This window comes from Syngnathus leptorhynchus, chromosome 5 (assembly GCF_054491065.1).
Source record: "Syngnathus leptorhynchus isolate UIUO chromosome 5, UIUO_Slep, whole genome shotgun sequence".
NCBI classification, from domain to species: domain Eukaryota; kingdom Metazoa; phylum Chordata; class Actinopteri; order Syngnathiformes; family Syngnathidae; genus Syngnathus; species Syngnathus leptorhynchus.
Genome location: NC_141199.1, coordinates 14,689,906 through 14,717,809, shown reverse-complemented (window position 1 = coordinate 14,717,809; position 27,904 = coordinate 14,689,906). Strand labels below are relative to the sequence as shown.

Here is a 27,904-nt window from a genome sequence, read left to right as displayed (position 1 = left end):
TGGCAAGTCTAGTCCCTCTAGTGTTTTTTTTTTTTTTTAAATCAAAGGTTGTGTGTTTTTATAAGGTTGTTATGCTTTCGTAGGACGGCGGGCCGACCACATGGTGTTTCTCATTCGCTTAAAGAGCAATCCAATATATTTTGATGAAATTTCTGGACTTTCCTTGTCGCCTCTTTGCAGGGAGCCGTTCGAGCCGGCACAGCTTGCGCACGCACAAAGAATTAAAATCAGGAAAAAAAAAAAAAGTTTGGCCTGCCATTGTATCAGCGTAAAACGAACTGGGAAAACGTTTAAACGACATAAAAGGAGCGTTGGGCGAATGAGGGACGATGCGCTCGTGACAAGATGAAATAATATTTCCCCAGACGGGAGAGGCTGTTAGCGAGAGGAAATAGGAGGGACGATCACACATCCATATGGCGTTTTGCTTTCTCCTCCGTTTCCGCCATCTTTTACTCCGGCGAGACGTTGGCCATCTGCAACGCTCCCCTCGACACGCCGTCTGCCTCAGCCGAGCCCTTTTATTCACCTCCCTCGAGATTCCGTCTGCCTCCCCCTGTCGGAGCTAACTGGCTGTCACCTTTAGCGCGTTACTCGGGGCCACTGTCGGCGTTTAACACGCTCACCGATGTCTTCTTGTCTGACCTCGTCTTAATGACCACCCTCCATCTTGCTCACCTGCCACAGGTCTTTTTTTTTTTCTTTTTTTTTATAATTACAACACGTTGTACAACACGTTGGCCCTCCACCCATTTGAAAATGAATCGTACTCAGGGCAAATGGAACTTAATAGCAACGCAAAAATTAGTAAGCCGATTCAGTTGTAGTTTTAGTTAGTTTCAGTCTATTGACACCAGCACAACAAAACTAGCATTAGCCTGCAGAAGTTAGCTAGCAGAATTTCTTCTGTCTGTGAAAGTTTGGGGTCATATTAATTTGACTCCCATTCTCTTTTATGAGCAAAAAAAAAAAAAAAATCCCATTTTTAATGTTAACACACGTCAGAGCATCGTATTCGCCCCCAATTTTCTTTTTGTGTCACTCCTCTTATCTTCCCAGTTAGTGACTCAACCTGTACTCCTAAGTTGGAGCACAAGTGGGTGTCAGTGACAAGGCTCTGGCATGTTTAAGTGTACGTGAGTGTGAGATTATGTGTGTAAGAGTGCGAATGTGTATGTGTGTTTTGCCTACTTTATTGCACCTGCATGTCTTATTCCCTTTGACAGCGGGATATGATTCTTTGGCTCTTGTGAGTGTCTCCCAAAAAAAAAAAAAGGAGAAGGAATAAAGAGCAGGGAGTCAATTACCACCTTTTTGGTGCTTGGTTTCAAAGGGGAGATGAAAGACACTGCTCACCTCCAAGTGCGTTGGCTCCCTAACCCCGCACTACCAACCCATCACTTTCTGACGCTCACATCCCCTTCCAACTCCTGTCACAGTTGGCCTCTTTAATTTTCGACTTCCTACTTCTGACTGATTGCAAATCTGCATATTCATAACTACGCGGCGCCGTAGCCAATCCAATGACGTTCGTATTTCGGCGCCATTTCTTCTCGTACTAATTCTGCTGAGCATATTATACACTTTTCCAGCTGTGATAAGAATCCTATTGAGTCTTTTTTATTTATTTATTTTTTTATTATGAGAGGCCATTTGGGTTATAAATCATCTTCTCCCTCGCTCCTTCTCAGACACGCACACATCATCATCATAATCTCTTACTCGCGCCACCATTTATTTTACCAGCGGGGACATAAATCATTGTTCACGCACACCAGTGTACTATTTTTCATGTTATCATTGTCACACATGTGTAGTGTTATCCTCTCTGCAATTCATCATGACTACTTTGAAGGAGGGCGGGGGGGGGAATATAGAGTATTTGTTGATGGTGGATTTACTGTTCAAATGGAAATATGGTGAACCTCATGAGATGAGTTTCATCTTTTTACAGCAGATTTGGAGTCAGACGTGGACGCTCCGGCCGTTGTGATCGGACCTAAAGACACGACAGTGTTGGCAGGGACCAAGGCCACCTTGGAATGCATCGCCAATGCCAGGTACATTTACTTCATTTATTCATGATGGCTGCCATATTTGTTATGTTGGTGCAATCCAATGTAAGCCAAATACAAGAGCGCTGCTGGATCTACAAATGTATTGACAGCATCATCGAGCACTTTAATTCAGACCCAAAGTGTATTTGAAAACTCATATTAACATCATTGATGGAAATCTCAGAGCGCATATATAAATTTAAATTTAGCATTGCGGTTAATTTCGCACAACCTTCCAATGACCAGGCTGGTCACACGGAATGACAGTTAGCACCCCCGAAGTTGCATTATTACATGATAGGCCATGTTGTTGTTTTTTTATATCGAACACACCACGATATCCATCAGTGAAATAATAGCAGGCAAGGACCATTTATGTGTGTTGACCCAGCTTTTCAAAAGATATATTTCATCAGTGTTCAGATGCCGGCCGACTGTGTTCAAATCAACAGGTGATAAGCCGCACACGCTCCCGAAGCGCACTCCAGTGTTTGTAAAGGGTTTTTGTCGGATTGGCTTATTGAGCCGCTGTCTGTCTGGCTGGTGTGTGTCTTGGCCGGCCGGGCTTTTGTCAAGATGCACAGAACAAATCAGCACACTCACCAATAGATAGTTATGCATATCGGCCAATGGAATGTAGCTATTGAGAACCATTGGAAAGAACCATTGCAAACATGATAACATATTTACCAAGCAACAGTGCTATTAATGGGTGTTGGTATATTTTTCACCAAATGTTAGCGTGATTCGCGTTAGCATCGTATCTGTTCTCATCTAAGCGTTGGCATTCCTCTCACAGATCTTGACTCTTTTTTGGGTAATTAACACAATGGAAGTTTAGTTTTATTGAATTAAAATTCGTACTGTTTATCATCATTATTAAGTCAATTTACCGCAGAGTCATGAATATCTAAGCCCCACCAAGTAATAGAGGCAATTCTGTCTAAATGGGGGGAATTAAGTCATGGATTGATGTCATTTCCAATGCAAATTTAATGAATACTTGTAATCATTGCTACGAACTGTTTTTTTCACCAATTAAGAGGACAATAAGTTGAGATGAAAACATAGCAGATATAAGATGCACTTTGGTGCATCTTGTCTTATAAGAACAAGAACAAAGTAAACCTCCTTCAAGGGTGCTCCGTGTTTATGACAACTTTTATAAGGAAAAAAAAGAATCAAATAAATTACATTTATTTGCTAAGCCAGATGCATGTTTGTTATGATGATTATGAATATTATTTTCTAAGAAAATAATGCTAGTGATCTTGCAACGGTTGCTGTCATTCATACTGTCGCCATTCATTCGCTCTCTCATTGATGCATTGTTCTGCTTTTTTCCCTGTCACGTCATTAACTTTTTCCTCCTCCTCCTTTTCCTCCTCTTCAGAGATGTGGACAACTTGCTGGTAGTATGGAAACGCGATGGGCGCCACTTGGCCAGTGGGCGTCGGCTGGTGATTCCCGTCCCGACCTCCTCGGACAGCGGCGAGTATGTTTGCGAAGCGCTGCTCGACAATAGCACCGCCAAAGTTGCCCAGGCCAGGGCGCACCTCACTGTCATTGGTAAGCAAAAAAAAAAAAGAAAAAGAAGCAAATGGAATTGCTGTCCAGCCCCTTTAAGAACCCATCATATGTTTTCAGCGGCTTTACGACCCACTGGTATCTTTTCTGCGGTGGCATCACAGTAAAATCCAATGAAAAAAAAACATAAAAATACTTGTCAAATAAATCCTCCTCTTGTGAGACATCTGGTGACGTCATACGCAAAAGCGTTTTCAAACTGGATTTTATTTTTTTTGTGACCACCACGCCGTTGAACTTGATCAACTGTAAAAAATTACGACACACTGAAGAGTGAATTTCCCCGGAGAATAAAAAAAGGTATAATAAATCAAATAGTAACATGTCCCTGGAAATTGCAAATGCGCATGCTGCGGGTATTAAATGTCCACCGTGAGACAACTCCAGCTAAATCTCTTGTCCGTCAATAAAGTGTATCAACATGCAGTAAATTAGTGTGCGTGCGTGCGTGTGTGTGTGAATTCCACACTTGGAATGTAATGGCAAAATGACACTATGGACACACGCCAGTTTGCCCGCCAGCTAAATTAGTTTTTTTTTTTCACCCCCCTCCGAGTCACAAATCAATCATGGGGTGGGATAAAAAAAAAATAATAATAAAAAATAAAAGCAGTCGCATAGAAGCTCTCATGGCAAGTGGTTGCTGTCCTGGATATTTGTGTGTAAATAGAAAACAACAGACCCCAGCAGCCAAGGCTTGATTGATGAAGCGCTCCCTCCTACCCGCACGTCAGCGTCTTTTTTTTTTGATCTACTGCGGTTGTCGAAGCGTGGGAGCGCCTTAACGCAAAGAGAGCAAACTAGTGACGCCGATAGAATTCTCACGAGACGTAAGACCTGCCGGAGTGTGCTAGGCCTTTTTCTACTACGAGCACACACATCATCGGCGTTGATAATCGGGGGTTGAACAATCATCAACACCATTTTGTGATCGTCAAAGCTGCGTCAACGTTAGCGTTTTTGAGAACGCTAGAATTCGTTTCACAGTTAATATTCATCACGCGCTATAATATCAAGTCATAACAGCTACTCTAACAAATACGACAAAAAAGTATATATACGCTTCAAGGCCAAAAGGGCTGCTCGGTATCACTGATGAATAATAATACTCAGTATCTAATATGGACTCAATAGACCTCATGAATGCAGTGAAATTAATTTCTATACAGAACGGCGCGTGTGTGGAGGGGGTGTGTGCGTGCGTATGCCTCAAAGGTCTTCATTATTCAGTCGCATTTCTATTCTGCCCACCAATCGGAATATGTATGACACGGGGAGCTGGCGTGTTGCGTCGCCACCGCCGACAACAATAGATCTGGTTTTGTTTTGTTTTGTTTTCCCGCTGCTTTACTGCCACACAAATGGGACACCAGCTGAAGCGTCTTGAAAACCCAAACTGGCAAAATAAAAATGATGTGCGTCTTGGTAGTTGAAAGTCATCTGATTGAAGAGGATTAATACATGTGATTTATCAGTGTCACACCACCCGGGGCGTTTTATTTTTATTTTTTTTATTTTTATTTTTTTTTGTCGCTTTTGTTGTCTTTCACGGCAGTCGAAAATCACACTCAACTCCAACTGTGCTTAATAAACATACGAGACGGGTGTCATGCGGTTGAAAAGGGAAAGCACAAAGCAGAACTTAAAAGCAGGCATAGTCAAATAGAATAAATGTAGAAGTTTCCCCTCACGCCGGCCGTCTTAAACTTACACTTTCTTTTTTGCGTTGCTCAGATTCCGCACAATTGAAGATGACTTTGATGTAGTTTTGCGTCCAAGATATTCAAATTGATGTATTCCATACATCTTCTCCCAAAGTGTAATGTTTGAAAAGGGGATAAAAATGGTTTGACCGAAATGAAAGCTAGTTTGATCATATTTTGTGTTTTCTTTCCAGAGCCACCATCTTTGACCGCTCAGCCCCAGTTGAAGATCATTGCTCAGATTGACAAAAATGTGGAAATTCCTTGCTTGGCCACGGGTATGTTGCTTTTTTTTTTTTTTTTTTTCCCATCGCCAGATATGAGCTTTATCTTCTTCCCAATTTCCCAAGCGTTCACTTAAACTGTTCCAGGGCCAGTGTTTATTGGCTTGCTGCCAGAGTAAAATACTTCAAGCTATTTTATTGATTGTTAAGCAAGGACACTTTCACTTGACGTCAATGTTGATTGTAATTGAATCGGCATGAGAAATACGAAGTGTGCCACCACAAATTATAAGTTGGTAAAAAGGTGCTGTTTTACATTCAAAAAAGTATATTATTTTTACCAACACAGTGAAGACACTCAAATTTAGGGAATGTATAATACTAAAGGGTGAATCCAAATGAATATTCACTGACATGCTAACATTAGCATTGATACTTAACGATTGAACACAAATGGTGAAACAACACAAGTAGACATACATATAGTATAGTACAGTAGACATATAACAATACTTCTTTGAAAAATCTTAATGAAACTTCAGTAAATAACATTATTGTTTGTGTTGATCACTATTTAATTGCGATTACGTCTTTAATATAAACTACAACATTATAGAGGGCAAGTTTTCCTCATGAAAACACAAACAAAACATTTTTCATTCTTTTCAAAGGGGAAAGCTGAGTTACACACAGTCAAGGACTTGCATCTCAAAGCACCATTGTATTTCCACAGCGTCCCTCATTGTGCGTCTGCGCGGTTCGTGAACATCAAAATTGCGTTTAGCAGTAGGAGCAGATTAAAACAGTGACACCAAAACCCATTGTTCATGACAGCTGCTTGAAAGTGGATTTCGCAAAGATGATTTAATGTGCAGGAGTGGACGCGGCTTACGAGGGGGGGAGAAAAAAAAAAAAGTCAACATTCTTGCATCCGTCACACGGCGGCGAGCAAGTTTGACGTTCCTCGTCGATACTGCGCGGGCGTTATTAAATATACCGAGCGCCTCGGGGTGAGAGCAGAGCAGAGCGATGGCGGCTCCGAGGAAGACTGACAGGCATTGAGGGACCTAGAATACTTCACGCGCGTTCGTGGAAAGTTTGACACCGACTGATTGAGGCGAGAAGCTGGAAATCCGAGCGTGCCGTATCGTCACGCATACTGTACAAATTACTATGGAGAGCTGATGCTAATTACATTAGCCTCATGCCTGTCACTCTCGACATAAGTGTCAGGTAGGTTGCCGCTTGTTCTGTAGATATTTGCTGCTATAATTTATTAAGAGTGTTTTTCAGCTGCCCCCCATCACCCAGACAGGGCTGCAATCAATATATTATTAGCAGTCATTATGTCGCCATACATATTAATAGCAAGAGAGAGCAGGGAAAGGCGTTGTAGGAGTGACTAGCTTTGCTAGGGGAGGTCAAATGTTTTTCAATTGTGTCCCAATTCGATAAGATGGACGTTGAGAGTTTGTGTGTACAGAACCCAGGCACAATTTTCAAGTTGTAAAATATACTTGAGATATCATCGAAATATCCCTTATGCAATGCCGGGTTGTGGGGAAAGTGTAATTGCACATCCACTCCAGTAGGTGGCAATGGCACCCCCTATTTTTCAGGAAAATGAAAAGCACTTCAACTCTTTGTTCTGCACAGGTGTGCCTCCGCCCAGATTGGAATGGTACAAAGATGCCGTGCCTCTGTCCAAGCTAGCCAACCCTCGCTACAAGGTCACGAGCGCGGCGGGCCTGACGGTGCGGCGAGTGCAGCCGGGGGACGGCGGGATATTCCAATGCTTCGCCCGCAACGCCGGCGGAGAGACGCAAGCTCACACGCAGCTCCTCGTTTCCAGTGAGTCGTCCGAGTCATCTTCATTCCTTCGCCCTCTGCATCATCATCATCATGACTTTCAACTTTCCTCTCGTGTCTTCTTTCTTCCCCAACTTTGCTCCCTCGTTGCATTTCAGATGCGCCTCCAACCTTCACCGCGCGCCCATCCGACAAAACCGTCACTGAAGGGAACACCGCCTCGTTTATATGCCAGACGAGCGGCGCGCCAAAGCCGGCCATCACCTGGAGGAAAGGTAACATGTTCACCAAAATTGAAGTCTGCATCCAGGGATCGCCACACACTCAGCGTGAGCGATATGATTGAATGCGACTGAAATGGACAATTAAGGGGAAATTATAGTCACTGACGCACACCTGGCAATTGACCTTCCCACATGCAACATAAAAATTGCAACTCTTGACGTGCCGACCTAGAAACCGCATTTCGTCGTATTTTTCATTCCGCCATAAACAGCATGGCGCCATTGTAAGGAGTACCTTAGCCCTGTATATTATAATACATAGACAAAAGTGAACAGAGACTCCTCACCCTTTGCTTTTCAGTCACAGGCACATACAGAATTCTAGGTATATAATATAAAATCCGTCGCTTTAGGTTAACGAAATGTCTCAATTTCTGTCTTGTAGGATTGCAGGTGTTAGCGAGCGGTTCCGTGCAGGTTCCCAGGTTCACACTCTTGCAGTCGGGAAGTCTGCAGGTTCAACCTGTCAGCTTTCAGGATTCGGGAGAATACACCTGCTTGGCTTCCAATTCGGAGAAGACCATCAATGCCACGGCAAAGCTCACTGTCTTGAGTAAGTAAGACAATACAATAACATGTTTGGCACTAGCAGGGCTTCAAACTGGCCCCAAACATTCAAATGTATGTCCAGAATTTTATTTTTGAATTCTTATTGTTGACAAATTTCTGCTCCACACCGAGCCCATACCATGTGACGAGGTACATCCTGGACCGGGGAAATGGTTTCTTCTAGAGGACTTGACAAAGTTTGGTGGAAATACATTGAAATCAAATGATTTTTTTATATAACTAAACTTCGAGGGGCGTATCGTCCTTGTCGGGGGAGCAGCTACATGAAATCCTTCAATACAGACGCGGAACACTAATTAAGCCGTCCCTGTCGGGTGGCATTAGTCCAGCATAGCAAACAGCCGCGCGATTGCCGATCGATGTCACGGGCAAATGCGATGGCGAATAAATCATGTGATTGGCCGGGCAGGAGGACGACTGAGTGGCCGCTAAACGTATCGATCGGCTCATTTTTACATTTATTCCGCCAGCTTCACATTAAATACTGCTGGATTCGATTAGGCCGGCAGCCTGCGGGATGCTCGCCGTCAGTGCTTCTTTGCCGGGTGATTCATCTCAAGCGCCGGCGTCGTCCACAGTGAATGAGTCGGTGACGTCCTCGCCCGTGCACATTTTTATTTCTTTTTCATGAGAGGAATAGAATACCATGTAGTCAGCACTTTTCGGACAACACAAGCGCAGGCGTGTCTTTTTCGAGCAGATAAAGTACGTCCTTGTACGGTTGTGCTCCGCTAGTTCTTGGATTAAATGGTGACTAATTGATTTCTTTTTTTTTTCGTACGAGTCAGGGGCAGCCTTGCGTGCACGTTTAGAATAACACAGCATCGTAAATCTAATTGAAGCCTTGGACATTTGTCATGTTTGTGTATTCAAAGCAGAAGTTCTCAGACTTTTTACACCAAGCACCTCTTCCAAAATTGCCAAAAATATGGAACACGTGTTGATCGACTATAAAGTGGCGGTTTTATGCTTCTTTATTATTATCTTGCTTTAAAATAACATTAAATATCTTTTGGGGATTATAGGTTTGCCTAGTTTTGAGGATTTCTTTTAAAATTTGCAAACCCCTGGAGTATTGTTTTGACACCGACTATTGTTTTCAGGTCGCACCATCATCTCTGTCCCCCCGGCCGAGCTACGTGTAATCAAAGGCACCACGGCTTTTTTGGCCTGCAACGCAACACATGACCCGAGAGTCAACGTCAGGTATCTACTTATTCGTTTGAGAGTGGAAACTTATGGCAGTTTGTTTTCCATGCTGGAAATAAATGCGGGGCCTCTCTGTCGCAGCTACAAGTGGGAGCGAGGAGGTGTGCCCATCTTGACCACCAGCGGGGGGCGTGTCTCCGTACGCCCAGGCTCCCTCACCATTGGCCAGACTTGGTCAGGTGACATCGGGGATTACACCTGCACTGTGATCTCGCGGGCTGGCAACGATTCACACTCCGCTCGCCTGGAAGTCATGTAAGTAGCCATTCCTAAACACCCCCCCCCCCCCCAAAAATAGGGATGCTCGGATTTGAAACTAGATTAAGATAAAACAACAGATGCTTTTAATACTTTACCCAATGGGGACGTGGCAGGAGTCAGAAATTACACACATCGATATCAGTGTTTAGCTTATTGAATTTGTCATCTGTTTGAATATTTTCTTCATGTGCAAATGTGTCGACAATTATACCCCCCCACACACACCCAACGAGTCACTAATATTAAATCAGGTCGCATGCATATTTCACCCAGCGTACCTCATTAAAGCCGCTGTGAGGGAATGCTCGCAGGTAGGGGCCCATTATGTATTAATGAGTGCTTGTATGATGTATTTATAAACCATACTTATGCTATATTCATACAATCACAAGGGCAGAAAGTCGGGAACTGTAGTCTTCGGAACCGTAGTGAGTGGCAAGGTTGCTTGTCCGTTGGAGTGGGCTGCGTGTTTACGCTTATGGGAAAAAAAAAATTAGGGATTTGGCGCATGCGTGAGAGTGACATTCTCGTTAGCTCGCTATCATCGGGTCACGGAGGCTAACAGACGCTGGCGGCTGAGGAGACAGACTAATTACCAGCAGGTTATTGGTTCAACTCTCACAAGGCCCATCCATGTGTTCGTCACTTTCGAAGTGCGTGCGTGTGTGTGCGTGTGTGTGCGTGTGCGTGTGTGTGTGTGTGTGTGTGTGTGTGTGTGTGTGTGCGCGCGCGGCCTCAGCGGAGGTAAGCGCTCCAACATTCTCTATGCTCATCCATTAATTAATGCCGTCATGTCAGCTCTAAGAAGAAAACATCAATCTCATTTCCCCTCGTCCTCTTTTCTCTTCCCCGTATCCTCTCGGAGCATCGCCACCTTTACCATCACCTTCATCTGTCTGCCATCATCATCTTCACAATTACTTTATTGAAATATGGAATGACTCAAAGGTGACGACGAAAAGAAACAAGTTAATAATGGCATCGTAGGAAACCAATGAGCCGTTGTTTTTCTATAGCTACTGGCCTCCCCTAAAATATACTTAGACCCCCCCCCCCAGGTGGCAGGCCAGATAATTATTGATTGATCATTTTCCGATTCATTTACAGGAATTTGCTTCCACTTTTACTCTCGTTTTAAGGGCTTGTAAAAAGATTTTCTTGAAATCCTTGCTCCGCCAGTGTCCATCACGCTTTTTCTTTTACGGTCGAGGAAGTGCTGCGGTTCGACTTTACAAGTGTTATTTCTCTTCTGGTGTTCCATGAAAGGACTAGAATAAAATACTTGAAGGGGTTTACTAATCTATTTGATCTACTCTATGTCAATGTCAGACTTTTCTCTGCGTCAAAGAATGTTTTGTTTTCTTTGTCTGGTGCACAGTGAGTTGCCGCACTCTCCTCGCTCCTTGGCGGCGCGTCTCAACGACTCTGACTCACGTTCGGTCCTGCTCTCCTGGCTTCGTCCTTTCGACGGCAACTCTCCGCTACTCTACTATCTGTTGGAACTCTCAGAGAACAGTACGTATAAGCGTGTGTGTGTGTGTGTGTGTGTGTCTGGTGGGCTAATTTATAGCCCCAGAGCGGCCAACAGCTGTTCGCTCGCTGTCGAGCTGGCCCTGATGTACGCTCATTTATAAGCATATGGGGAATAGTGTTGCTGCGTAAATGTACGTCCGGGTTCTCTATAAATAAATTCTCACGACCCTCCCACCAGCCTCGTTCTCTCGCTCGCTTTCGCTTCCTCCGTCAGCGCAGATGTTTGTAACAGCAGGCCGCGTCGCTTTCAGATGGCACAGGGAGGGAAAGAGGGATTGAGGAAGAGAATGACAAGATGGCTACACCGACGACGTCCGCTCTCCTTCTGTTTTTGCGCACAGACAGGCACTTTCTATTCAAATCAAACTCCAAAAAACTCAAACGCCACACGTAAACCTGGAGGATGTAACCTTGACCAGCAAGATTGAGGCCTCGCTTCACTCCATCCCTGACTCCGAAACACCTCCAGCTTACTAACGCATGTTAATGATGCTACGCTACGTTACATTGCTAGCTTGGGCTTATTCATGACGGAGTATTGGCGAAAATTAAAGGATGGATGGATGGATGGATGGATGGATGGATGGATGGATGGATGGATGGATGGATGGATGGATGGATGGATGGATGGATGGATGGATGGATGGACACACAGACAGACAGATAGACAGATATTTGTTGTGATTAAATTCAATGAAAATATTACATTCCGCGACTGTAAGAAGCCGGAAAGGCTTAAAAGTAGGAAGAGGTTTGAGATTTTTTTGGCACATTTAAGTTTAAGTCAGCTTTTTTTCATCGTTTTTTCTTCTGCTCTTATTTGCATGTGGAAAGCAATATGGAACAAAAATATATTTTCATCGAAGGAGAAAAGAAGTGTGAAGGTGGAAAAATTATAGCCAGCCTGGCGACATTGAGGGATAGACAAAAGTGGTTTTGTTATGTTGTCGCTGTGTGAGTGCACCCACACACATTTATGACACATTAGAAGCTCCGGGTGGCTGTTTCTAATGCTTCGTATTTATCCATCACACAATTGCTTTCTTGCCTTTGCTTTGTTTGCAAATGCTCCTACATTACGCCTGCCATTCACACAAATACACACGTGGCTCAGATGAGAAGGTGCAAGTAGACAAAATGGACATCAATATCTGTGCTCCTTTTATTCTTTTGGGTTGCTTTTATTTTGAAATATTGTCACGGTTTATCCGTAGATGGCAAAAAGTTTCATCCCTATTCGGTAAAAAAATGATTCCATTATTTAACCCCCTTTCTCTCTCACGTGTCCATCCAGACTCTCCATGGAAGGTCTACCTGTCCGAGGTGGACCCCACCGTAACCAACATATCAGTGGGAGGGCTCACCCCTGCCCGGACTTATCAGTTCCGACTTTGCGCCGTCAACCACGTGGGCCGGGGTCAGTACAGCGCAGAGACGCAGCGGTAAGAGTATTTAGTGTTCATTTTTTTTCTCCCCAAGCCTTGCTATCGTTTTATTGCGTTTTTAGTTGGAAACCTGAAACCAATTTGCTACCCGGAACATGCTGTGCTTTCTGTGGAATAGAGTTTTGCTGCAAACGGAATGTCAGTCAGAAAGCAGGATTAGAATCATAATCATGGAGAGGCCACACAGTTTAGTGCATTCAAATGTGAAGGTTTGCTGTTAAAAAATCCATTTGCTTTAGTTGCAAGCCTTTCTAGGATCAGCTCCTTGTTGGAGATGTACTATGTTATTTTCCTGCCAGTCTCAGGGAATTTAATAGCGAGCCAGTGGGGGGGGGGGGGGGGGGGGTCGTGTTGTGAAAGTTGGGGAGTGGATTTGACCTTAAAAGCGTATCCATTGTTGTGCAGGTGTGTGTGTGTGTGGGGGGGGGGTATTTGTGAAAAGACGGGACACTGACGGCGGCATAGAGGGAGGTGTGGTTTCCACTTGGGCTTCTGAACACACACACACACACACACACACACACACACACACACAATAGCACAGATGTGGCCATTGACAGATGCCAGATGTCGCTCCTCCAAATATCATCTCAGCAATGGAGCTGCTGCCAATTGTAATTATAGAAAGTGCATTCATTTAACAACCTAAACGAATTTTAGTTTAAACATATTCTGCTTTTTTTTTTTTTGAACAATTTAAGAGTACACAGGTATACTAATATCATCTTGTCCAATCAAAATGTAATCCCACTGAGGGAAACTAAAATGAATCATTCCACTTGAATCGTATCACACAGTAAATATAAATTGTGCAGACGTGTCCTTTGTTTGTCCATTGCCAATCTTCAGTAGTTTTTTTTTTTCTCGTCATTGCGTGCGTCGGTCCTGTCCGGCAGCGGGCCACCTGCTCTTCAGCACAAAGTAGGAAGCGCTGGAGAACAGAATACATTGATCCTCGGCAAATGAGAGACTGGCAGGTGGACAAGTCATCGGTGGTCAGCGTATCAGAGCAGATGGATACGGCTCTTCATCAACGTTCGTTTCGTATGTGACCACACGCGCGACGCTTTTAATCTCTTGGACGTTAGCTGGAACGCGTGCAAGTGGCCAAAAAAGACACTTGGTGCTCTCGCCTGCAAGCTCCAAGCTTGAGGCGTAACCAAATGCGTCATCATCGAGTGGAAAAGTGCCACTGGGATGACAAAAATTTATGATTTCATCATTTCAAACACTTCCGAGGTGGCAAGTGGATTCATTATTTAAACGCTAAGTTTGTCTATCGGGAATTAAAACGGCAGATAAATTAAGTTTAACTGATTGCCTTTCAGTGGCGGAGTGTGTATTGTCATCTGCAAGGCGACCGATTGTTAATATGATGTGTCAATTCTTTTCCGTCTTTTTTTTGTTTAGATGATTTGTTCAGAGACATTTCATTAACCTTCGAGATCACATCGGGGGGGGGATATTTGTCATCATTGTGCCCGCAAGTATAAAATGTCGGATATTTTGGAACAGCGCATTTGAAATGTCGTGGGGTAACGTCCAAGTGTCACTCAACACCATTCTTGATGACTTTCGAGCCATATTTGAGATTTTTCTATGTCCAAATCTGATGAGTGCAACCTGAGGAACTTCAACAAGTTTGCTGTCATCAAATCACTACTAAGCGGTGGAGCGGCGTGATCCCTCCTGGCCTCTCGCTTTCTCCTCCAGCATTCAATTCTCTCAAACAGCTTGATCACTTTTCATTTTTCTCCAGCCATTTTTGGGCAAGCTTTTACTTTTGTGTCCATCATGTCCTTTGCCCTCAATTATTTCATCTTTCCGCTTTCCTCCTTGTTCTTGTTAACCTCGCTCGGCGTCCGACGCTGATCCCACCTGGCCTTGATAGTGATTCTGACTCCCAAAAACGTCGAGGCGGGGGGCGTTAGAGAAAAAAAGAGGGAAGGTTTTACTGTAAACTGCTCAGTTTACATAATCAGTAAGCATATGTGTACACACACACACACACAAGCATCGCATTTGTCGCTCGGCTTAGGATGCGCCGCAACATCCGATGGCCTTTTCCCTGGAACGGATTATGACTTGCCACATCTCCCTCTTGAGTGATGATGCTCCGAGCTACTGAGCCATTCGTTTTGTGCTTGCGATATTTACACTTTTGTTCAAATATGGTAAATTGGAATAATTTGCAAGGATAAGATGGAAAGATTTTTTTGGGGGTTTACTTTTATACCAAACATTTAGAGATTATAGATTCAAACACCAAAATATTCTTCTAAATCACGTCATTTTGTCGAAAGTCTGCTAGCTTAATGCTAACAAGCCTGGCTACCATGTCACAAATATCAAGTAATGAAAGTTTTACGTTAGCATTAAGCTAATGCAGTTTTTTCAAGAGGTAAATTTGTTTTAAATATACTTGTCGCTGTTTTGTGTATTGTGTGACAGTAAACGTCAAAGGTGACTCAGCGAAACGTGATGATAATGAAACCTGATTGGCAAAAGACGACAAAACAAAGACTATGATAACAACGAACAACAAACCGTGATATTAGCTGGGGAATTAGCATAGACACCAGACAGAGTTGCCCCATGGCTTTTGATGGTTGAAGTTTACCATCTGGAACCAAACTATAGGTAATCTTTGACAATCCCGTAGTTTTTTTGGGGCGGGGATTGAAATCGATGATGCATATTAGCACGCTACCTAAGTACATACACACACAGACAAGCTGTTGCACCCCAAAGCAAAAAGCACCTCATGAATTGCCTTAATTCCCGCCCAAATCGTTTCAAAGTAAATATTTCACATCAAGTGGGTTCAACACGGGGACGTTAACTTTGCACAAACGCGAGTCATAAAGTCCCAGCCGACGACGAGGCGCCAACACTTTCCCGCAAAAATATACATAACAGCGTATGCAGCTTCCGAATATTAACTCATGCTCATATGTTGCTCTGAACGCTGTTTGACACACTTTATCTGTCCCCTGCTATTAAGGAAAAGAGGATGGATTTCTGGAGGAGATGAACATTTTCGTGCTTGTGTGTAATTCCCCACACTGCAGGAATTAACACAAGTTTTTTTTTTTTTTTGGTGTCATCCTTCACCATTTAATGCCCACACGCTTTCGTCGCACCGAATCCACATTGCGTATCGACTTTTAAATGAAACGCTTGAGTCGACCACAGCTCAAAGGAGGTGGGTGGGCAATTTATTGGGTGGAGGAAATGCAGGGGAAATGAGGGCAGCAGATATTAAAACCTTGAAAAGTAAGCAGCTGGGGACATGGGGGATTGGACAGCGGTGTGTTTGGACATGGGCTAAGCGCTGCACCCAAATCTTTCTGACCTCTGATTTGTTGGCTTGTTGGTTATTTTCAATTAGGAAACATCGACCCATCCAATTCCGATATCTCTGGTCCTCATTAGAGTCGCGGGTGAGCTGGAGCCTATCCCAGAAGACTCGGGCTATGATTATTGTTTCTTTAGTATTCTACTGAGCATCTAGGACAGAGACCCGTGGATCTTTTTCACGTGTCACGATACAATGAACGCCCGTTTATCCTTTCTGCGATAAACAGACGTTCTCTGTAAAATCTACGATGCAGAGAGGCCATATAGATTTTTTGATAGTTTTACTTCTCCCACAGGCTTTAAACACAAATTTATTCCTAAGCTCCTGCTCTCATTCTCTCCCTGTCAAGAAATGGGGGACTCACTTTGAAGAAACTAAAAGATTCTTCCTGAGTATGATGGCTTCAAAATATTGAAGTATCCAGGTTCCAGGTTATTATATTGATGGTACATGCTACTTTTCTCGGTGGATGGCGATTGTAAATGAACCAAACAGATGTCGAAAAGCAAGCGGAAGTCATGGCGTTCATCTTAATTTGCGAAGGCTATACACGAAATGCGCATTCGCTGTCTGCCGCCAGGCCATCGAAACACACGAGGCAATCTGCAGTTGGCGCTTGTAAACAGCCGGCGTCAGCGACAACGGTCCCCGGGGATGATGGCTAAAGCACTTTCCATCATCATCTGCTGTAGCTGTTGCGGTGATTGTTTGAAATAAATGAACAATACTGCAAGACAAGGAAAACAAATGAATGGCGTGACACTGCAAGGCTTTGACAGTAGAATGAGGAATGGGAGAAATGAGCGTAGAATAGCACGTGAATGACGTAACGAGATTTGTTGTCATACATTGCAACAGTTTCACAAGGTGCCCGAGAAGGAGAAGCTAGCAAGCTTTTTGTCGCTACTCCCACTTTCAATTTGCAGTCAAACTAAACTTCAAGCAAAAGTGATTGACACATTGTTTAGTTAAGAAACCCGTTACCTTTGCTAGAGTTTGCTTAGCTTAATGCTAATTTATACAGTATGGAAAATTCCATGAACAGGAGTAATGGTATAATGATTAGCATTGGTTTATATTCTTTTTCACGGATGAAACATTTTACTGAGTCGACAATAGCCTTAAATTCTTCTTTGTTTTTATATGGATGGCTTTACAGCACACATTGAGCATTATTATGTGCACAAACTCCTTTTTTTTGGTACTTATTTTTTCACAACTTTTTATAAAGTCCATTATTATAACGTGTCCTTGCTGAAAAAAAATGCTACGGGGAAAAATAATTTACGATACAAGTGTTTTATGTCCCAAGTTTGGTCAAGAAAGGGAATTAAATTCATATCCTGAATGGAATTGGAAACAAATTTGTTTTCCACTTTATGACATTCAATAATATGGAATATCAAAGTGGCCATTCCTAATTAACATCGCTGCTCCACTCTGTTTCTTTTCATGCAATGTCAGGTTAATGCTGAGAGAAGAAGCGCCAAGTGCCCCCCCTAAGAACATTGTGGCAAGCGGGCGAACAAACCAGTCCATTATGGTCCAGTGGCAGCCTCCTCCAGAACCGCAACTCAATGGAGTCCTCAGAGGATATATGCTCAGGTACAAAGACTCAACCATTGTGAATGAAGCATACAGTTTTGGTTTGAGACTCTAAATTGTCTATAAGTGTGAATTGAGGTCCATTGTTTTGTTTGTGTAAATGACCTCTTCAACCCTCTCTTTCATAACCAAAAACAATAGACTACCAATGCAGACGGTAACCAGCACCCTTTATTAAAGCCCACATTAACTACATGGCCAATTGCATTCTGCAATATATTATATAGTGGCGTCACAGCATGCATTTTTAAAAACTAATCTCCGTTTATGGAAAGCATTATATCACAAGTGCATGCCAGTGCATTAGTTGCTGTAAAATTCTTCTAGCGAGCCTACACGAATGTATTATTCATGATCGCATGCTTGCAACACACTGGCGTTCATCGAAAAAAAAAATACACTCCTACAGAGGACAAATTTGCTTTTTTTTTTTTAATATATAAATATTATCACCGCCTTTTTTTTTCAGAGTAGGGCCACGTGTTTATATTGTTCATGGCACAATTATGGTACAACATGTACTCACAATCTGCATAACAGTAACTATGTAGGCATCAAAACAAATATACAGAGCATTCCCATTAATTTCCGAATGCAGCCTTTGTTATAATAAAGCAATCAGCAGCTTGCGCTTGAACTGTGTGAGTGTGTGTCTGTGTGTGTGTCATGTCAAGTTTTTGAAACCACATTTACACCTGCTGACCACATAGCATGCCATTATTTCGAGTGATTGAACACGTCATTTCGCGCACCTTTTATGTATCATAGTCCAAGATTGGAATCAGTAAATGGCTGGAAACATACCTGTAATTTGTTAGAGTGACCATGCCGTTTAGTTTCTGCTATTTGCCGTGTTACGATATCAGTCCCCATAATTACAGTGGTCATAGCTGTATGTATCTGTAAAGACCTTGAAACTACTCTTCTATAGCTTGTTCTTGTTCCGAGCAGCAGGATACACACACAAGGTCGACTAAAAAAAATACACACATAAAATCACAAATATTTGAAATTGCTCGTGACCAATCCAGGGTGTGCCCCGAGCTGTCTCGTGAGAAAAAGGGTGGAAAAGCCCTCTCAAAAAGAACACCACCATCTTTTTTTTTTTTCTTCCTCCCTGCTTCGAATGTGTCACACTGTTTGCAATCAAACTGCCCTCGGCTGCCTCCTGCTCATTTGCATATAATTGCAGCCCCTGTTTTTAATCCTTATTCATTGTGTAATCTGCTCCCACTCCATTGAAAACACAACCTCGGCCGGCTCGTTTCGGCTTCACGGGACACGAGGGGCCTCCCACCTCCTTTCTCACCTCGATTATCCTTTCTTTTTATTTTGCCAGTTTGTCATCTCCTCACTCCCCACCTTCTGTTCTATCTCTTCTTTCCTCGGCTCTGTTCGCCCCCCCCTGCTCCATCCTCCATCCGAACTGTTTATCTCCCCGACTGCATAAAAACATCCTGTCAACCTCCAGTGGCGCCCCCAGTGGATGTAACTCTGTCGATGCGTGCGCGCGAGTTGCTCGAGTTGACACATCGCACGTCCGCCACAGCGCTGAGTCAGCTGTTCAAACAATCTTGTTACATTTTGACGCTGGATGAAGATACCGACGTACAGATTAGTGCTGCTTTTCGCTCCGATGGCAGAGCGATAGCAAAGTGCTAACACGCTACACACGCAAACAACACATGCGACAAAATGCACAAAATATTTTGTAGTCTGTGGACAGCTATTTTGATTCATTTCCTCTTGAAGAGTCGATAATTCAATTAATCATAATAATAATTAAATAATTACAATAATAATATAATGTGACTCACCAATGTGTGTACCTGTGTGTGTGTGTGTGTGTGTGTGTACTTGTACTTGTTAAGGTACCGTCTAGCGGGCCTTCCAGGTGACTACCAAGAGAAGAACATCAGCAGTCCGGAGACCAACTACTGTTTGCTAAAGGAGCTGATCATCTGGACGCAGTACCAGATCCAAGTGGCTGCTTATACTGGCGCCGGCCTGGGCGTCTACAGCAGTCCTGTTACCGAATACACGCTGCAAGGAGGTCAGAATACATGTTTAATGAGATGTCCCATCGGGAAGTCCGTTTTACCATTTTTAATATTATGAACCATTCGGCCGTTTTCAAATGTTGCACTTTACAGTTTTCCAAGAACTGTTTCCAAACGACACCATTTTCAGTTTAAAAACTCAGAATCAGGATAAATTATATTTTTTTATGATTTTGATAATAATACAAATAATAATTTTAATTTTAAATCAGGATTTAACTATTTTAATTGGGAATGTGTCAAGCCTTGACAGAGAAATGCTGTGGTCATAGTACCCAGCCCTGAGGGACTCCGGTGCTTATGGTCTTTGTGTCCAAGACCATCTTCCAAAACTTTCAGCCCAGCATTTATTTGTGTTTTTTGTGTTAACGCACTTGTTTGTGCTGAGCCCTACCATTGGTCAGGATGTAACGCACCTCTTGCTTGGATTGGCTACAGCTCACCCGCCATCCTAATGAGGAAACGCGCCAAATAAAACGGATGGACGGCTAGTGCATATTTACCATAATTGAACGACCACACATCAATGAATTTGTCTTTATGGGAGTTCAGATGCCCTTTTGTCGGAACTTGGCTCCGACGTGACCGTAACTCGGCTTGGTGCTTTTAATTTCCAATCAAAATGCTCTTTGCTCAAAGTCGTAAAAGCTGAAGCCACTTAAGCACGTGATGATTTTTTTTGATTTTTTTTCAATTTGTTGTGTTTCAAGTATTTTGTAATTAAAAGTGGACGGTAAACCCTCTCGTAACCAAGCGGACAGGTTTATAGACTCCAAAGTGTAGCTCATTAACGTTATTCGGAGGGCGTCGAGGCACTTCGATGAGTCACGTTCTGTCTTATGTGAAACTGACTTGTCTTCTAATAGCATTTCTCTCCTGCTGCTGCTCTCTGGCACTCTGGCATACGTGCATAGTGAGATTTCCCCAGAGGACCGAGTTTAGTCTTTTATCAGGAGCTACGAGCTGCCGGGGTTAAGAAGCCGGGCCCCAAGAGTGCACTCAGCATGGCAGGGGGGGGGAGCATCTTTAGCATCAATTAATCTCCGTCTCGCTCCCTCTCTCGCTCTTTCGTAGCTGCCTCTCCACTTTTCCCCATTTTTCACCAGCGTTTTATTCCGGGGGCTCCCTTATATGATATAAAAAGGGCACTCCCGTCATGCAGTATTATCACTCTCCAGCGTCCCCCCCCCCCGTGCATCCACGTAAACCTCTTACTGTGTAATCACCGGAACGTCTGCCCACAAACTCGTGTCACACGCCAAACGGAAGGTCTGACCACTCTGGTAGTAAGAGGAAATCTTTCTCTTTGCAACATGTTAGCCATATTAACATCTCTCCTAGCCGCTGTGCTTTCAAATTAAACTGATAATAAGACTTAAAAATGAGCTGGCATTTAAATGCTACGTCCCTCGGCGCCTCCACTTAATCACTGTCTGCTCCAAACACTTTTCTGTTTTGATCTTAAAAGTTTCCATGCACTTTACAAATGATTACCATTTTTATTTTTGCTTTGCGTCTTGATGGAATAAATGTGTTTTTTTCATAATAACGGACAAACAAGCGAGTCTGTTCAGCTCTTGCAGAATGCAAGAACAATTATGCACATAAAGTAACCATAATTATTTTTGGACGGATATAAATTTCTATAGAAGTTTTCTGCATGTTTTTCTTATAAAGTGCTCAGGAGATGTAATGAAAAAAAAATTTGAATCTGCCATTATATTCCCTATCCGCAAATTTGAATAGCATATATTTGTGCATTGTGTATTCCATTTCTGACTTTCGGATGTATGTTTGTGTTTCATTTCATCCTGTCCTTTTGGCGAACCGTCACAGCTCGCTAAATATGGTGCGTGTGTTCTTGTGTGTATGAAGTTCCCACAGCTCCACCGCAGGAAGTGGAAGTGATCGCAATCAACTCCACCACCATCCGCTTTACGTGGGATCCGCCGCCTCAGCAGTTCATCAACGGCATCAACCAGGGTTACAAGGTAAACGCATCACAATGACATTAAAACGGTGACAAGGTAAAACTTTTTTCAAAACCTTCGGAATACGTCGATCCTGATACTAAAATTTGAAACATTATTAAAAGGCGAGACAACATTTTAATAATACTAAATTGGCAAAATTTAATAATAATAAAGGTGACAAGTATCGCCCCTTTTGGCCTGGATATAATTACACAGCTTATCATTTTGTAAGATATATCATTTTATAAAGGTTACTCAATATTATATTACACTCCCTTTGACTTTTTTTTTTCCACATTCATTCAGACAATAAAAAAAATTTCTGTCTGTTAGTCACACGGCGCATTTCGGCGATGTAAAAAGATGTGATGAGAGGCGTGTGTCTTTTTCGCCTTTTAAAAGTCAACTCGGCCCGTTAAAAAATGGCAAAGCTGTGATTTATGTCCTGCTTGTGATGAGCACTCTTCAGTGAATTCAACTCGCCTCGTGTCCGCGGTCCACATCCAACGTGTAACTATAGCAACCGTGTGACCGATCCCTTTTGGCACCCTTTGAAAAACTCTTTAAAAAAAACGGTGGCGCGGGAGTGAAGGGGTCGTTTGAAGACTTCCATCAGATGCTCAGGATGCCAAATCAGCATTCTTTTACTGTGCCCAAAATGTACTACGGCGATAATAAACGACAATAGAAGCCCTTATCTCGCCAAGGCAGGCCTAGGCTGCAGTGCGGCACCCTGAGGCGTGGAATAAAAACGGCCACAAGAAAGTATCCGGGTGTCGCTCGCGTTCTCCCCAAATGGAGGTCAGTGGCACGTTCAAGTTGTCGATTGGAGCTTTCGCCGCCGAGTCGCAATTAAGACCGCTGAATCATTTCAATAGGGAAAAAGGTATTTGATATGCGAGTAAATAGAGCTTGGTCTCAGGATAAATCAAACTCATAAATCAAGGTCTGATTATTATTGTATTAGTTTTGGATTCCCAACAGCCCATTTGCTGGCGACGCTATCGAGCAGCATAATCCTAACTATATTCATCAAATAAATCGACACATTCGGATTAACGTTGTCGACGCGCTGCCGGCTGTGGACACGGTTGCTCATAATTAATAATTTGGCTTTCAAAGGGAATGCTTAAAAAAAAAAAAAAAAATCCCTGCTGCAATAAAATGGAATCTAATGGAGCCCAGTGTATCCCTGGGGGGGAATGTGCAATGTGTGTTCGTTATTGATATTATGTGCCAGTTTTGTCTTATCAACAGTTTGTTCGTGTAATCGTTGATGGTTCAACACCTGAAAAATGTAATTAGGATATCTTAACACGCTGTGAGTACAATACATCTCACCTCAGAAACGATTAGTCACTGCTGTTAGTACCATGACAAATGTAAATGTGCTCCCGGTAGAAATATAGCATTAATGCATCATTTAGATTTCCATTAGAATGCTATTTTCACACGGTTGGAACCGCCCGTCATTCTGCTAAATCATTGTCGGTGGGCGAGAGATGCCATTTGACAGATGAAGCAATGAATGGTTTGGGATCCTGTGAAACCGCCACAAATTCCTAAAAGAGAATGAGCCGGCAATCCATTGTAGGCAAGAATTTTAAAAATGAACGTTCTAACTTTACCAACTGTAGCTGCTGGTCTGGCCTGAAAAAGCACCGGAGGATGTCACCGTGGTAACCATCACCCCGGACTACCCCAGCTCGCGTCACACAGGGCTGGTGGGTGCGCTGAAGAAATTCACCTGGTACTTTGCCTCTATCCTGTGCTTCACAACACCCGGAGACGGCCCACGCAGCCCACCCACCATGCTCCAAACACATGAGGACAGTGAGTATACACACATCGATGATTCTTTGCCACAAGATGGCGCTTCATTTATTCCATGCATTTCACTTACTCACACTAACATACAGTAAATTTGCAAAACACAGGTTTGTTTTTCTTGCTGTAGGCTTAGTGATGAGGTTAAAAAAAAAATCCATATCATGGATCCGACAATCCAGAAGACGGTACAAAAGCTTTTTTTCTGTTTTTGATATTAGACATGGCTTTGGCTTGAGCAGAGCAACAGCAAATAATAACAGAGAATATATTCCCCCCAAAATATCTTGTTCCCACTTACTAAATCCATTTCTTAAGTTCAAATTCTTGAGGGTTTCCTTTTAAATTTCACGCAAATTTCCCGATAAAATTGGAATAATCAGAAAACAATTTTGTGGCCACAGTACAAATAAACCACCCCCAAAAATGTCACACAGATTGCACACTTGGAAGCAAATTGAATTGAATTAAAACCCATTTAACATATTCAGGTGTTTCTATCTGTCCAATCTCATTAGATCAGCTTCTAATTTCATCATATTACCGTTTGGTCCTGTGGATCCTGGGGAAATTGCAGACCTGGATCAAACTTTGCCTGCTAAGTCAACGTGATTTTGCAAATAGCAAATATTTAAGTCTGGCTAGAGGTCTGGTCACTTCTTTTCATCATTTTCCACTCTTTATTGTGTACAAGGAACATTTCAATTTCTATTCATCCTCGATTCAGGCAAGGCGTTTTTATTTATACTGCCAGCATTTTTGTCAACATTTTGAAGCCATTTCAAAACCAAAGGAAAATCAGTGGTTTCAGTTCCAAGCATAGTCATGGAACAGATTCAATTCAAATGTTAAGGCGGCACTGTACATAATTGTATACAAGTAGAGTACGTGCACGGCCAAAGTAAACACAATGGCCAATGGCGGACAGACAAGCCATTATGAGCATGCGGCAATTATTGAGTGGGAGACTGGCTATGAGGAGCCACGCGCACACACACACACACACACACACACACACCCATGCATGCACATAATCGTTGACGGGCATTGATCGGGCGCTGGGCGTGTTGCAGGGTTAACGGTGGGTGTAATTCTTGCTTGATGATGGCTTTGTGTGAGTGTGTTTGTGTGTATTTGTGTGTATGTGTGTGTGTGTGCGTTATTGAATGTCTCAGCTGAATAGCTTAATCGCTCTGCTGAGAGAGGAGCTTAGAGAGCCATAGATGAGATGAAATATGGCCGGCACGCATGGACAAGCGTGTGTGTGTGTGTGTGTGTGTGTGTGTGTGTGTGTGTGTGCGTGAAACAGTGGTCAATAGCAGCTTGATTGGTTGGCAGCATGATAATAGCATGTGCAGACACACACTACAACTCTGTGGTTTGTGTCTCTCACTACCCGACTGTAATATTTTCGGACTTCACAGACTTTCTGAATTTAAAAAGTCTTTTTCTAAAATCCTTTGTCAAGGCTTGAGATCAGTAGCTTTTGGATTCTATCCAAACAGGCCCAACAACATGGAATGGTTTTTTTTTTTGTGTTCTACAGCACCTGGGCCAGTCCGTCATTTGAGTTTCACCAAAATATTGGACACGTCCGTGCAAGTCAGCTGGGCGGAGCCTGAAGAAAAGAACGGCATTGTTACCGGTAAGTTCACCCTGGCTCATGTTTGCCCTCATTTTGTCATCCTGCTAATCTCCACTCTGGGCAGCTTGTCTTTCTCCAACATGACTCCAGCACGGAACTTGCACCACACACACACACACACACAAAAACTTTCTTGTGTGCACTTTGTCATGATCAAAACACACCTCCATCGTTGTCTTTATGGTGCAGATATGAGCATATTTTGCTAACTTTATTGATGCCGACCAGATGCGGCGACACTGGAATGAAGCGGCACGCTATCTTTATCGCTCAGTGCAGACGGTGTTTTGTAAACTCCGTTTTATAGGCCACCACTTCCCTTTGGGCGGAGATGGCGCAACAAACTTAGATACCTGTCAAAATCCTCCCCAGCGCGGAGCACGCTTTGTAAGCGCTTTATGTCGGCCACACTGGCTGGAATGGCGGGAAAATTCTATTTCCCTTCATTCGCCTACAGCACTAAGTCCACGGTGAAACCACACCAAGCTGAGGTGAGAGTGTGAGAGGACCTAGTCAATCACATATTTCTTCTTTTATCCTCTACCTGCTTTTCATCCTGCGCCCGATGAACAGAGGGACTCACCAGGGACCGCTCGCATTCCCTCCTGGGCTTCACACAAACACAGGAAGATGGCTTTCACACACACACGTTTGAAGTTGCCTGAGTGGAATGTATGACTGTGAAAGTGTGATGGGGCAGATAGAAATTCAGAATTTATTTTTTGATTTATTTTGTTTTATTGCCCGGCACAAGCGCCTCTGTAATCACGGCATGCCCGCCCCCCCCCCCTCTCCTCCCCAACCAGGCTATACGCTGTGGTGGGAAGTGTTTGGCGTGCAGTCCAGGCGTGAAGAGCGAGCTCTGTCCAACTCTACGCTGCAGTACCAACTCACCGGCCTCACCTCCACCACCACCTACACGTTGAAGGTGGCCGCGCTCACCGCTGCCGGACGGGGCGTGGTCACGTCGGCCAACATCTCCACGGGCGTCCCTCCAGGTATGACAGACTGTCTTGAATGTAGCCTATTTCTTTTTTATTTATCTTATTTTACTTTAACCAATCATACCACTGAGTTTTTTTTATTATTTTGTATTTAAAACGTGGCTTTTTCCAGAATTTCCTCCACTTCACCCAAACTAGCATAATCAATCTGGCCCATTCTAGACTTTTTTTAGTTGATAATTTGGTGTCTGTCTTCATGTCCTTATACAGGAGCCAACTCTCGGTAGTGCCTGACTGCATGAATAATCAGTCTGAGTCAGACCAACAGGCAGAATTTGTGATTTGCTGCATCTGAACTTTGCTTCAGTTTGCCTGCTGAGTGAGCGTGATTGCACTTATTCAGATCATCAGCAGTCATTCAGAATGACTTGAAATGTTTGTGCTCGGACTGACGAGAGGTCATCGAAAAAACTTTGTCGAAAAGTATAATGAGCCAAAGCAAAATTTGTCCTAAAGGCAGGAAGACTTAACGAAGAGGTGGAGGAGTGTAAAAGCAAGATTTGTGTGCGTGTGCGCGTGTGACACTTTCCAATGACTAATTCATGAATAAAAGCAGGAAGAGTGAGAACAAGATGAATGCAGACAGTTCTTAGATTCACAGGATATTCATTAATTCATGAAAGCAAAACTAGTCAAAGAAAGACAGGGGCCAAAGGATTAAAGATTCTCAAACGGAACAAAAGAATGAACAGAGAGACTTGGGATTCCTGCTTTCTTATCTTGTATCTCTATTCATGTATTCATGAAGTTCACTGCATTTGATCATTCATCACAGCCAGCCGCCTGATGTCAACATCATCATCGCCATACCGGCTTACAGTTGTCCTTTTGTCGCGCATGATGCCGATCCACTCCTGATACACAAAGAATTTGTGTGTGCATATTTTCCTTTTTATATAGATATATCTATATAAAGTAACGCGGCTGCAGAATCGTACGGATTAGAGCTGATCACAAGAGACCACTTAGAGCATCTACAAATATCCAATATTTTTGTACCCCGCCTTGCCGACTGACATTTTATTATCAGAAACAAGCTTGTACTTATATTGCCAATGTTCCGCCTGCCAGGCATGTTTCCAGCAGCTGTCAGGGAAGAAGTTTTTTTTTTTATATTTTATTATACTTTTGATATATCCTTCGAGGTGTGCAAATTAAAAAGTGTATCATTGATGTGTAATGTATTCCAGATCATAACTGGTAAAAAAAATATATAATTGCTCTGTATGCCTTTGCAATGGTATAATTGCTACAAATTGTCTCACACACATTGCGTTCACTGGCCATAACATTAGGTGCATCTGTATTTAATGATGTGCCATAAAAGTTCTGTAATAGTGTTTTGCAAGAGATGCAGTCATTTAAAAATGTCTGCATCATCATAATAATAAGAATTATTACTATTATTATTATTGAAGTTGAAGTGCTTTTTTTAAGTGTATTGCATCTCATGGAGGAAACATTTTAGCTTTGTCTTTAGTCCGAGTATTTCTTTACATTTGGTTACATTAATAATGCTGTAAGTATCCGGTGCATATAAAAAGTCTACACACCCCTTGTTTTCTTTTCAGATAAAGAAAAACAACAGCAAGATTAAAAATTTTGAAGCAATTTCAAATATTAATGCAGCCAATTTGGGAGTCAGTGCACACACCTGCCAGCTTTTAAAGTGCCTCTGATTCACCCCGAATCAAATGAACGCTTTGCACAAAACCTTCAAAACGCTTCAAAGCAAACCAATGTCAGG

At 42.9% G+C, this 27,904-nt stretch overlaps 1 protein-coding gene across 5 annotated transcripts in view; it reads left to right on the top strand.

The window, feature by feature from the left end:
* sdk1b (sidekick cell adhesion molecule 1b) overlaps nt 1-27,904 on the top strand; it is a 138,160-nt gene that overhangs the window by 87,034 nt on the left and 23,222 nt on the right. For 3 of the 5 annotated variants that reach the window (XM_085911584.1, XM_085911582.1, XM_085911586.1), the window contains 16 exons: nt 1,955-2,060; nt 3,451-3,626; nt 5,542-5,625; nt 7,228-7,422; nt 7,539-7,655; nt 8,050-8,217; nt 9,338-9,440; nt 9,525-9,698; nt 11,083-11,219; nt 12,532-12,679; nt 17,508-17,648; nt 19,520-19,701; nt 21,584-21,699; nt 23,319-23,514; nt 25,055-25,153; nt 25,960-26,151. In XM_085911584.1, the coding sequence (XP_085767710.1) occupies nt 1,955-2,060; nt 3,451-3,626; nt 5,542-5,625; nt 7,228-7,422; nt 7,539-7,655; nt 8,050-8,217; nt 9,338-9,440; nt 9,525-9,698; nt 11,083-11,219; nt 12,532-12,679; nt 17,508-17,648; nt 19,520-19,701; nt 21,584-21,699; nt 23,319-23,514; nt 25,055-25,153; nt 25,960-26,151 (2,334 nt within the window). The remainder of the gene's footprint in view (nt 1-1,954; nt 2,061-3,450; nt 3,627-5,541; nt 5,626-7,227; nt 7,423-7,538; nt 7,656-8,049; nt 8,218-9,337; nt 9,441-9,524; nt 9,699-11,082; nt 11,220-12,531; nt 12,680-17,507; nt 17,649-19,519; nt 19,702-21,583; nt 21,700-23,318; nt 23,515-25,054; nt 25,154-25,959; nt 26,152-27,904) is intronic. The other 2 variants (XM_085911585.1, XM_085911583.1) reach the window with 1 other exon arrangement.